The sequence below is a fragment of the Diabrotica virgifera genome, chromosome 9 (genome assembly GCF_917563875.1).
Source record: "Diabrotica virgifera virgifera chromosome 9, PGI_DIABVI_V3a".
NCBI classification, from domain to species: domain Eukaryota; kingdom Metazoa; phylum Arthropoda; class Insecta; order Coleoptera; family Chrysomelidae; genus Diabrotica; species Diabrotica virgifera.
Window position 1 is genome coordinate 199,603,305 of NC_065451.1, and position 13,222 is coordinate 199,616,526.

General features: G+C 30.7%; 1 protein-coding gene across 1 annotated transcript in view; it reads left to right on the top strand.

The window, feature by feature from the left end:
* The first annotated feature begins 2,348 nt into the window (after positions 1–2,348).
* The window catches only part of LOC114332900 (N-acetylgalactosamine kinase), a 288,678-nt gene continuing 277,804 nt past the window's right edge, over positions 2,349–13,222 (top strand). The window contains exon 1 of the mRNA XM_050661397.1: positions 2,349–2,592. Within this exon, the coding sequence (XP_050517354.1) occupies positions 2,468–2,592 (125 nt within the window). The 5' untranslated portion in view covers positions 2,349–2,467. The remainder of the gene's footprint in view (positions 2,593–13,222) is intronic.

The following is a 13,222-nucleotide window of genomic DNA, read 5'->3' on the forward strand; positions in this document are numbered from 1 at the left end:
TATTTTAAAAACTTTTTTGCCTCTTAGTACTTTTTCGAAAAGTCAGTTTTTATCGAGATATTTTGAATATTTGTCAAATCCACCACATATTTGTATATGGCTAAGTACGATTATGGAGACTTGGTACTAATATGTAATATGAAAATTTATTTATGATTTACATTTTTAGGTATATTTTGAACCATATTAAAAAAGAAGTAATATCTCGATAAAAAGTGCCTTCTCGAAAAAATACAAAGAGGCAAAAAAGTTTTAAAAACACTGTGTTTAACTAATGGTACCGCAGTAAAAGTTTAATTGGAACATACACAAATATTTGGGAGGTTTAAAGGAACAAGACCCCCATAAAATTTTTATGTAAACATATTAAAAAAGAAGCCACAACTCGATAAAAACTGCCTAATCGAAAAAATACTAACAGGCAAAAAAGTTTTAGAAATATTGAATTTAACTAATGGTACCACAATAATAATTTAATTGGAACGTACACAAAAGTTTGGGGGGGTTTAAGGGAACAAAACCGCCATAAAATTTTTATGGGGTACACAAATTTCACTATAATTCTTTTTTAAGATAATCCTGCCATAAGAATGCTACATGTCCACTTTCAATAAAAAATCTCTAATATTTTTCGATATATTCGAAAAAATCGATTTTCATTTTGTAACTTCAAAGGGCTGTAACTTATTTTATGTGCATATTTGTACTAAGGTAAATTAGGTTCATTCGAACTATTTTTGGTCTCAGAATATGTGACTTAATTTATGACCTGTATTTTCGTTACACCCTGTATATTGTTGTATTTTAATTCGACAAAAATCAAACTAATAAAAATTCATATAAACAAAATGTCAAAAAGTTGTTCAGTTTGTGTATATTCCCACATGACGTATACGCGAAGGTGGTGCAGTTTGAAATCGCTTCGACTCTCGTACGGCGGGATACACGGGAAGTAGGTTCAAGCCCAATGCAAGTTATATCATTTTTTATTTTTTTTTATAGATTTTATGATTGTAAGTATATTATTATATAATTTTTTTCAGAAAATACGTATTTAATTAAAATTTTTGGCAACAATTATTGTTCAGAAATCATTTGTGGCATTTTTCAATGTGTTTGTGTGTGTTTTATTCTTTTATTTTTTTAATTTTTGGTATTGTTTTAATAAAAATTTTTGGAAAGTAGTAGAGAATTTTTTTTTCTTCTTCTTTTTGTGGAATTTATGGCTTTGGGGAGAGCCAATTAGTTTTAACCCGCGAGTAGTCGCGCCGTTAGATAGAATCTCACATTTTATCCTTTTTCGTAATACAGTAAAACCTGTCAGTAACGGCCACTAAAAATGAAAGAACTATTGGCCGATATAGAAAGGTGGCCGCTATTTCCAGTTTTTGTGGTCTACGTATAATAGATTTGGGAAATTTTTAAACTGGCCGTTATGACAGGTGGCCGATGTTGGCAGGTGGCCGTTAACCCAGGTTTTAGTGTACAGTAAAATTTGTCAGTAACGGCCACTAAAAATGAAACAACTATTGGTCGATATAGAAAGGTGGACGGTATTGCCAGTTTTTGTAGTCTACATATAATTGGTTTGGGAAATTTTTAAACTGGCCGTTAGGACAGGTGGCCGATGTTGGCAGGTGGCCATTAACACAGGTTTTTTTAATAAAATTGTTAGAATTTTATATATATTTTCAATATAAAAAGTAGATAAAAATAGTACAAAATAAAAATTTGTTTTAAATTCGTATTTTGAGATAGAATCTCACACGCGACTATCGACGTTACAGAAGTGAGCGCGACTACTCCCGGGTTAAAAAATGATTTTGGACATAATATTTCTTGGCACAAAATTATTTAGGAATTATGATTCAAAAATACATTCGAGTAAGTAAAAAATTATTATTTTTCGGCCAGATTATCTTAATTTAAACTTTCGAAAATCACTCTCACAAAATTGTATGTAAAATATGACCACGAAAACTGAATTTCAAACATTAATTACATTTTGCCTCCTATTTTTCCACCTAGCGGACAACACGCGCACTAAACCGTAAAAAATGGGCTTTACTTATTTTCTCCCAGTTCTACATCTAATTTTTTTCAGTCTCTAATAATTTTTCTATAATTTTGTGTATAATAATTAAGAAACAAGTCAAAAAAAACCCTACGTATAAATAATATGCTACAAAAAATATTTATTTTTTCATTAAATATTTTTAGCAGATTTTTGCAGCGACACCTATTTGTCCTACTCAACAGTAAGCCACGCGCGGCGTAGTTCTCTGTAACGCAGTTCCGCAATATTTTGGACGATGGCACCCCATACATCGCCAAAAATATTTTGATAAATATATAACCCTAATTTTACAAAATTCTGTGGACGTGGTAAATATTTACAATAGCCGATAAAATTCATTAAAATTTTTACTTTTATTCGTGAGTGATAAATCAGTGAATTTTATTAAAAATGACGGGATTTGACGTTGTTCCTGTTCGCGAATTACCGGACTCTAGTCGGTGTAAGGAGTTAATTAATGTTTTTACCAATATTTACAAAAACAAACCCAGTTTTTGTGTTCGGGTGCCTGGAAGGTAAATATAATAATTTTTTAATTTATTGACAGGTGAAAATTTCTTATCAATGTAGATCATTAGTCGCTTTTTTATATAAATCAATAATATTTTTTTATATATTTTTTAAATAAATCCACACTATTTTTTTTGTACTTATGATAAAATATAAAACTCCTCTAGCTTCTCGTTTATTTACTTTTTTTACATTTGTATCTATAGGAAACCCGTTTTTTAATTCGAATAATTTGATGATATTTTTTTATTAAAATGCAGCATCCTAGACCAGTAGCGTAGTTAAACTGACTTTGAGTGGGTTTATAATAATAATTATTAAATTTTTCATCAACGCTATCCGAGCAAAAAATTACGTATGTCTTGTCTTAATCTGAATTTGTACCTTTCATTTACTTTATAAATTAATTTTGATTAACATATAGCCCAGTCGGGATAGCATTTGACCTTGCATTAGGAGCTGCCCCAAATTTTATTTTTCTAATCTTTAGGGGGGGGGGGTCGATAGTAGTATAAATTTAAAATCTCGACTGAATTTGACCGTTGCGTTAGGCGCCATCTTGATTTTAAACGAGAACCGTTTTTGCTCAATATCTCCGCCATTTTTAACTTTTCGACAAAAAATATATAAACTGAAATTGTTGAAAATGCGATTTTCTATAATTTCTTTATTAAAATTTTTACGTGCGGTCAATATTTTCGGAGTTATGGGGAAAAACAGTGACAGTTAAAGCATAAATATTGATTTATTGAATTATCTCGTTTATTATTACTTTTACAACAAATTTTAACCTATACAAAAATGAAGAGAATTAAATTTTGAACAATTCTGATCTCTTTAATTTTTTTGATAAAATCAATATTTAAGGTAGTACGTATGCGGTAAAGGCGCGAGCGTAACACCCGATTGATTTTAAAGCAATTGTTTTTGTTCAATATCTTCCCCATTTTCAACTTTTCGACAAAAAGTGTAAGGACTGAAATTGTTGCAATTACAATTTACTATTTTTCGAGAGAACCAATGGCGGGTCTAAGAGGGGGGAATGGGAAAATTCCCCCAACGGGGTCCAATATGTTAACTGACATGAAACTTAATTATCGACAGACAAATTCAACCAATAAAACCCTCTAGTTAATAAAATTAAGTGGTGAACTTATGCATATAAGTTATTATTTTTAAGTATGTCTTTTATATGTACTTAGTTTGGTTGTTGTTTCATTGGAAGTTTCAAAAATTGTATAAAATATAATTCTCTTTGTTTTTGTTTATGCACAATTATGTCGTTAAGTTAATAATAAATGAGACAATTCAATAATTATGCTTACTCTCCGCTTCCACTATTTTCCTCCTTAACTCGGAGAATATTGATCGCATAAAAAATTGTGGAAAAGAAATTGTAGGAAATTGCGTTTCCAACAATTTTAGTTCCTACCATTTTTGTCGAAAAGTCGAAAATGGCGGAGATATTAAGCAACAACAGTTCTCCTTTAAAATCAATATGGCGGCTAATACAACCGCGGAATTCAGTCGAGATTTTAAATTTACACTACTATTGATCTCCCCTAAAGGATAGAATTATAAAATTTGGGCTAGCTCGGAAAAAAGATTCAATTCAGTAATTATGCTCCCCCACCACTTTTTATTATTTTCCCACTTAACTCGGAAAATATCAACCGCATGAAAAAAATTGTTAAAAAGAAATTGTAGGAAATCATATTTGGAACAATTTAAGTTGAAAATGGCGTAGATATTGAACAAAAACAATTGCTACAAAATAAATCAGGTCTTACGTTCTCGCCATTATCGCATACATACTACCTTAAATATTAACTTTAGCAAAAAAATGGAAGACACTAAAATTGTGTAGAATTCAATTCTCTCTATTTTTGTATAGAGACATTTTTGTCGTAAAACTAACAATAACGCTCGGTTTCATAATCAGTTAATGTGGACTTTAAATTTTAAGTTGGTACCTTTATCAATGCAATTCATATGGGTAAATGTCAACGTTAAAGTGAACTTTAGTTAATGTTCACTTTAAGTTGATTACGAAACCGGGCGTAAACGAGATAATTCAATAATTATGCTCTATTTATAACTGTCACTATTTTCCGATATAACTCGGAAAATATCGAAGGCCCGAAAAAATTGTAAAAATAGAAATGATAGAAAATTACATTTTCAACAATTTTGGTTGTAATACGTTTTGTCGAAAAGTTGAAAATGGCGGAGATATTGAGCAAAAACGGTTCTCGTTTAAAATCAAGATGGCGGCTAACGCAATGGCGGAATTCAGTCGAGATTTTAAATTTACACTACTACTGACCCCCCCCCCCTACAGATTATAAAAATTAAATTTGGGGCAGCTCCTAATGCAAGGTTAGGCCTGTTATTCGTCTAACCCGACTGGACTAATAGTAAAACAAGTAATTGGACTTCATAAGTCCTAGGATTTCATTTTCACCCAAAGTGATCGAAAGTACAACGGGAAGTCGGTACTAAACTTTCGGTCGTAATTGTTTAAAAGGAAATGACTTCAAAACCGGAACTAAATTCAATTTTACAATACGCTTCGATTGATATATCACATATACTATTTCTGTGACCATAATATGGTACTTCTGGTCAGAATATTTCAACCGGAAATGATATAAAAACCAAAGTGTACATTTGTTCTCGTCTTGCTAAGAAAAGTCGAATAATATATCGCTTATACTATTTCGGTGACTTTAAAACAGTACTTCCCGTTGCAACTCTAAAACCGGCAGTCCACCAAACCGTCAAACTTCTCATCTTCTATCTGTATTAATAACAGTGGAGTTATATTCGCGGACGGACAGACAGACAGACAGTCATGAAACCGGAAGTATATATTTGTTCTTGTCTTGTTAAGGCGCGTCGAATAATATATCGCTTGCATCATTCCATCGACTTTAAAACTGTACGTCCGGTTGTATTTCTAAAACCGGAAGTCGTAGGTAAAATTTCTCACCTTTAGTACCATCCTTGGGTTATGAGTTTTCATTCGACACCTCATTTGGTCATTCTATCTGGTATAGTGACGGAGGAGTCGTGTTCACGGGCGGACAGACGGACGTGAATAATTCAATGTTTTCACATTTTCTCAAAATTGGGTGAAAACAACATAAAAAATCAGCCAAAACCTTAAACACAAAACTTAAATCAAAAATAAAAAAATTAGCAAAATTAAAAGTCTTCTTCTTCTTTCTTCTTGTATGTAGGCTTTAAAGCCTGTTTTTGCTTCAATATTGGACTCCTAAATTGTTTAAATTATCGCACCATCTTTATCTTAGTCTGACAATACTTTTTCGTCCCTTTGGTGACATATCTTGTGCTATTCGTACTATCCTATCCTCTGCCATTCTACTAATGTGTTCGTTCCAGTCCTGTTTCCCTTTTGTCACCCATCTATTTATGTCTTCTACATGGCATGCTCTGCTTATGTTTTAGCTTCTTTCCCTATCCAACAGACTTTTCCCTAATATTCGTCAAGTATTTCCATCTCTGTTGTTTCTAGTAGTCGTCTCATCTTAGATGTGTCAGGTCTTGTCTCCGCCTGTATGTCAATAATATAGGTCTAATTGCTGCTTTATAGATTCTTGCTTTTGTGTCTTGTCTTAAGGGTTTGTTCTTTCAAATTGTGTTATTAAGAGATCCCCTCGCTTTACTTTCTTTTAAGTATTAAGACTTTATTGTCGTACTTCTTCAACATCTCCGTAACTGCTTATATCTATTCCCAGATATCTAAACCTTGTTTTCGGCTTTATTATTCTCTCATCAATTTCGATTTTACATCGTAGTGGGTACTTAGAGGTTGTCATACATCAAATTAAAAGTAACATAATAAATAAAATCAAAGAAGATTCTGCATGTCCACCACCAACATCTCTACATAACGTAACTCTTCTTCTCATTGAGTCAACAATATTGTTTAGGACCCACGGAGTATTATTTACTTGAAATAAAAATGTATAATATGGTACATTCCATGTCAAATCACCCAGGCAAAAAATTTTGGATCTCCGATTTGTCTGAAAATTAGTATATAGCTTCTGCGGGACGTAAAAATAAGATATTTAAGGTCAAAAAATCTTCTTTTTCTTTTTTTCTCAAAATGTTATTTTATGCGATTTTACAGTGATTTGGTGTTTATTTAAACAAATTTGCATTTTCTGCCGTAAAGTATCAATGAAAAACATAATATTTTAATAGAAAGGACTCAAAAATGTCATTATATGGCATTATAACAAGTTATTTTGAATAATTGATGGATTCGACCGTTACTTGATGGAAGTTCATTTTATCTCACAATAAAACACTGAAAAACGTTTGTTTTTCTATACTTCCACAAAATTTATTACAACTATGTTATTACTACAGCGGTTTCGGCAAAGTGCCTTTCTCAAGTGATATATTTAACAATGTGTTTGCCTTTTTAGGCAAAACATTGTTAAATATATCACTTGAGAAAGGCACTTTGCCGAAACAGCTGTAGTAATAACATAGTTGTAATAAATTTTGTAGAATTATAGAAAAACAAACGTTTTTCAGTGTTTTATTGTGAGAAGTTATTTTGAATCAAAACAAGTTTTTGATCAAATTTTATAGTGTAAAAACGTTAAAATACCGTTTTTTACATTTTCCTCCAAAGATAGGACTTAAGTGGTTAGAAGGATTTGAATTATATTACAATACCAAAAAAGTTACATGCAGTAATATCAGACTCAAAAGTATAATATACAGTCGAACCCGCTTATAAGAATACCTGTTAAAGGAATATCCCGCTTTAAGGAATAGAATTTTGAGGTTCCGAAACGTTTCTACTAGGCACCAATGATTGGTTATTAGAATATCCCCGTTATAGGAATACTTTTGCTTGGCACGAAGGCTATTCCAATAAGCGGGTTCGACTGTATTAGTCCAGTAGGCATAGCATTTGACCTTGAATGCCGAGCTGCCCAAAATTTTATTTTTCTGATCTTTAGGGGAGTCAGTAGTAGCCTAAATTTAAAATCACGAATGAATTCCTCCGTTACGTTAGCCGCCATCTTGATTTTAAAGGAGAACTTGTTTTGCTCAATATCTCCGCCATTTATAACTTTTCGACAAAAATGGTAGGAACGGAAATTGTTCCAAATAAATCGTATTTACAATTATTACAATTCCTTTTTAACAATTTTTGTCGTGAGGTCGATATTTTCGAGTTAATTGTACTTACAGTAGACGCCTATATTTTTGACTATAATCTTGCATGTAACTTTTTTGGTATTGTAATATAATTCAAATCCTTCTCACCACTTACAAGTCCTATATTTTGTCTATATGTGGGCAAATTTTCAGCCAAATCGAATATGATGTATTTTGGGAATGGAGAAAAATGTAAAAACGGTATTTTAACGTTTTCTACACTATAAAATTTGATCAAAAGCTTGTTTTGAATCAAAGTAACTTGTTATAATGCCATATAATGACATTTTTGAGTCCTTTCTATTAAAATATTATGTTTTTCATTGATACTTTACGACAGAAAATGCAAATTTGTTTAAATAAACACCAAATCACTGTAAAATCGCATAAAATAACATTTTGAGAAAAAAGAAGAAGAAGAGTTTTTGACCTTAAATATCTTATTTTTACGTCCCGCAGAAGCTATATACCAATTTTCAGACAAATCGGAGATCCAAAATTTTTTGCCTGAGTGATTTGACATGGAATGTACCATACCATTTTTATTCGATGATTTCGTCGATTTTCGACTCTATTTGGAGTCATCATCAGAGAGGCGTAGGTTTGCTATTCTCTGCACCAAGTGACGAAACTCCGAGAGCTTATCCCCGCATTGCAACTGACGTTTGTGGAGTAGGTGTCTAACGACATCTGGCAACTGAAAATAAAAGTTTTAAAGCTTTCAACCTAATAGAAATATTAAATATATTGAAAAATATTAAATATATTCCTAAAAGATACTTAATTGAAAACTTATTAGACCATTTTCCTGGTAACACCTCCATGGCTTCTAAAAGAGAGAGCAACAAACCTACGCCTCTCTGATGATGACTCCAAATAGAGTCGAAAATCGTTGATTTAGTGTGCTGTTTTGCGTTCTTTGTTCTAAGTGAAAAATAAGACAGTTTTGCGTTCGCATTTTAACTGAATAAAAATGGTATACATTTTTATTTCATTTTATATTAGTTTTTACTCCTTTGAGTAGCTAGGTCCATTTTCCGTTGGAATTTACCTGCTGAACAGACGGGGTCGTGAGTTGTAAGTTTTTGAATCCCCTCTTGTCTTCTTCGCTTCAACATCCATCTGGCTTGCAATTTTTAGAAGCAATGGAGGTGTTACCAGGAAAATGGTCCAATAAGTTTTCAATTAAATGTATTATTGTGTTTTCAATTTATCAATCAAAGGCAAAATGAAAATTAAATTAAATTTTTTTTTAATAACGAGGGCACATAAATTTAATACACCCTGTATATTGATCTGTAAATATTTATTAGAATTTAGTTTGGATGTAAGTGGATTTCTTTTTTAATGAGCTTTCCGATGAACCATTAAAGACTTTTGTGAATAATTAAAGTGAAAAGGACGATGTATTTAGATTTAAAATGGAAAAAGATTGTTTATTACGGGAACTATAGAATCCACAGGTAGAGGTAATTATCATTTTCTAAAAAAATGGTTTAAAAGAAAGTTTGGAATTTTAATATCTTTGTTTCAACCCGAGTAAATATTGTAGGGTTCCCCGAAAGTAATTAGGATGGTCGGAATAATTTTGAAAATGACTGTTTGTTTGTCGAATGGAAAAGAGAAATGTTTATGATTCTTGGCAAGTTGGAAGGGGAAAAGTGGTTTGAATGTTGAGTGAGTTTGAAAAAGAAGTTATTATGTTTTTGGCATCGCTGAGGAGCAATTCGACGTTTTCGTGGATAGATAGTTAGCAAGTACCGGTGGTTGTTAGATAGCGGAGAATAGTGCTGAAAAGTGGAACGAGAGACAGATCAAATTGAGACGAAATACCTCTTTGGTTCTGTATTATTGTGAGAATAGCACGGTCAAAGAACAATCTGACCTCAAAAAAAATAAAGGAAGGATGAAAATTTGGGAACAGGTAGTTGAAATTGTCTATTATTTTATAAAAAAAAGTTTACAATTCTACACCCCCTCCATTTTACAAAAATAGGGAAATAAGGGTTGGTTTTTCATTAAAAGTGCTGTATTTCGGAAAATAAGGCAATAATAACAAAAAATTTTATTTAAAAATCATCAAGGTACTTTTATCCTAACATTTTGACTAAAAACTTTGTTTGCATCTTGATTCGTTTCTAACCTATAGCCCTTTTTAAAGTACTTAACAGGGGCGCTTATTTGAATTGCGCGCAACAAAAATGTCAGATTTTAAAATTAACTAACTTTTAAATCGATAATTTGGGGCATTTATCAAACAATAAAATGTACGAAAAAAACACAATACCTTTAGAAAAATTACAATTTTAACGTGAATATATTTTCATTGTGAATTACAAATTATTTAATTTAGAAAAATATGTTTTAAAATATACTAATACAAGTTTTGAGAGCAACATATATTTTTTGTCACAAAAATTTACATAATCATTTAAATTAAAATTCCTTTTAGACTTACGTTTTAAGATGGCTAATTAACATTTGGATTTAAAATTGCACAACGTTACTTTAAAGGATAAAAATTTTTATGGCGATAAAAAATGGATATTTTTTTGATTTTTATTTTAAGTCAATTTTCAAGATTTCAATCAATAATATCTTTGTTGAAAATTCATAATAAACTTTAAAAATATGCTTGTAGGTACTTGAAAATGTACTCTTTCGAAAGCGATATCCATTTTTCTTATGCATAGAATACTTTTTAAATAAGGCTCACTTATTATAAACAACTACAAAAAAATGTCATGTTTTAATAAAATCGATGCCACTCTTTTCTGAAAGCCTTTTTTTAAATGAAAATATGGGAACATATTAAAAAAGGCTTGAATAACATATTACATATATTTACAATAGGCCCATTGCAAAGATAAAAATATATGGGGCACGTAAACACAGGTGAAAAAATTGCTTACAAGAGAAAACGGCGCGCTTCCTAAACACAGTAGACTGAGTAGACGAACATAACCTAAAAAATTGGAGCAATATTCACGCTGCAATGTTTTGTTATCGTTTTCGGCTGTCTTTTGAATTTATAACTTATTATCAATAAAAGTGATCTGTTTGTTATAAAATAATTGTGTAAATATTTACAATGAGTGCGAACAGTGAAACAAATAATAATAATTCTTGTTTTATTTGTGAAAAACATTTAGAATGTGATAACGAATAAATTGTAATTGTCAAAGTGGAATTAAAACATTAAAAAGTGTAAGTTAAGAAAGAAAAGATGATAGACACAAAATGCTTTTGGACTGTGATGAAATTAGAATATAAATAGACAAAAATATGTATTAAAAAAAAGGAGAAACGTTTTTATGCTGCATGCGGAAGTTGTCAAACTGGTAATAATAGTTTAGATGGTAGCTGCCAAGAGACCCAAAATTATGATTTTACAGTTGATTCTATTATAAATGAAGTTGATTCAGACACAAATTTTACGAAGATGAAGATTAGACGAAGATGAAAATGATCTTTGAATAATTTAGACTAATTAATTAAATGTAAACAGTGACGATCCAGTTCGATATACAATAAACGATTTTTCATTGCACCTTTTATCCTTTTAGTACTTCATACTCATTTGATCCTTTATAACTTAGGAGGCAACATCAGCGCGCGAAAAACGCGTTCCAAGATTGCAACTTTAATTTTGAATATTCTGTAGAGATATCTGGCACATATTTTCGCAATATAGTAAAGAATTGTGGTACTGAGCCCAATTTAAGAAACATGTTAGTATGTAGAAATTACTCTAAAATTAAATTAAATATAAAAAACGAGTCTGTACCGCTTTAAGAAGAACAAAAAAATACAGTTTTTTCAAATAAACTTTTTTATCCCATGTCTAGATTTTGTGTCACAATGAAATTACTAAAAAACGATTATCTATAACAAGAAATCGACCTTGACTGACATGGCAACATTTAGCCCGCCTATGAGTATAATAATTATTGTTATCACAATTATGTGCCTTTGTTTCTGATAGTATAGTGTATAGTGTCACTGACACTGTAGTACTGCCGACACACTGTTGCCGCACTGTTGAAAGTTCGGAGAACTATCGAAAAAAAATATTGACGCGCTGATGTAGCCTCTTAATAGAGTACATTTATTTTTAATTAAGTTAATTTAATTTTTAAATGAACTTTAGAAAACCTAATAAATATTTAGTAAAAGAAATATTTTTTTGAGAAATTTTGATATATTTTCATTTTATAGGTTTATATTGAAATAATTAACTTAAAAATACAAGTATGTACTTTAAAATTATAGTTTTTCAAATTATTAACTTAATTCAAAAACAAAATAATATAGGATACGTGCACGCGCATGTAATTCGTTCAGGTAAGTACATACTTACAAGAAAAACCAAAGTTTTCAGTTCTTTTTCCAAAAATTCAAAAAAAAATTTCCAAAATTTTTCCACTGGCCGTAAATTTTTTTTGAAAATTTTTGGAAAATGTTAACTTCAAGCCCTTAATAGATCTGTAAATAGTGTGTTCACCAATTTTCAGATTCATTGATACAAAACTAACCGAATAAGACCGTTTTAAAAATTTTTGGTTTCCAACCCTTATTAAAAATAGGCTATATCTCATAAAATAATCGAGATCTAAAAAAAAATTTAAAGACCAATCTTTAAGGTTAAATCACTCTGATGACTATTTTATTTTTCACTGTTACATTTTATTTTATTATTTTATTATTTTTAAAATACAGCACTTTTAATGAAAAACCAACCCTTATTTCCCTATTTTTGTAAAATGGAGACGGTTTAGAATTGTAAACTTTTTCTTATATAATAATAGACAATTTCAACTACCTATTCCCAAATTTTCATCCTTCCTTTAATTTTTTTGAGGTTTTTGTAAAGTTTTGTGTTCCTTGATCGGGCTAGAAGGAGAGCAGAGAATTTTTGGAGTTTGTGTGAATCGAGTACTGGTCAAAAGAGGCTTTGGCTCGTTGGATAATTGGTGCTGGTATGCTGATAGTTTTGAAGCTGGAGAACGGAGAGGGCTTTGATGAGTAGCCTTTAACATAGTCAACGAGGGAGAGCTGTTTTTGGGTCACGAGAAGACATCAGAGTGAGTGAAGAAAAAGGTCAGTCAACTTATGTGAAAGATATTTTTATGTTCGGAAACTAAAATTTTGAGTAAAAAGCATATGAATTAAAATACCAATATTTCTAAAAGTAAATAGGAAGTATAGCTTATCTTGCGAATACATAAATTTGTTTTGTTTAGTTTGTTTTACCAAAGTCATCGGGAACAAACCGATAAATTGTTTTTTTTTAACTATAATAAATTTAAGTGGCAAAATTTTCATTCGGACATCTGTGTCCACAGGTTTTAGATTTGATAGATTTTAGAGTATTGATTTTGATAAATAAAAGACAATTCTGTATGTTTATTTTAATATTTTGCTTTA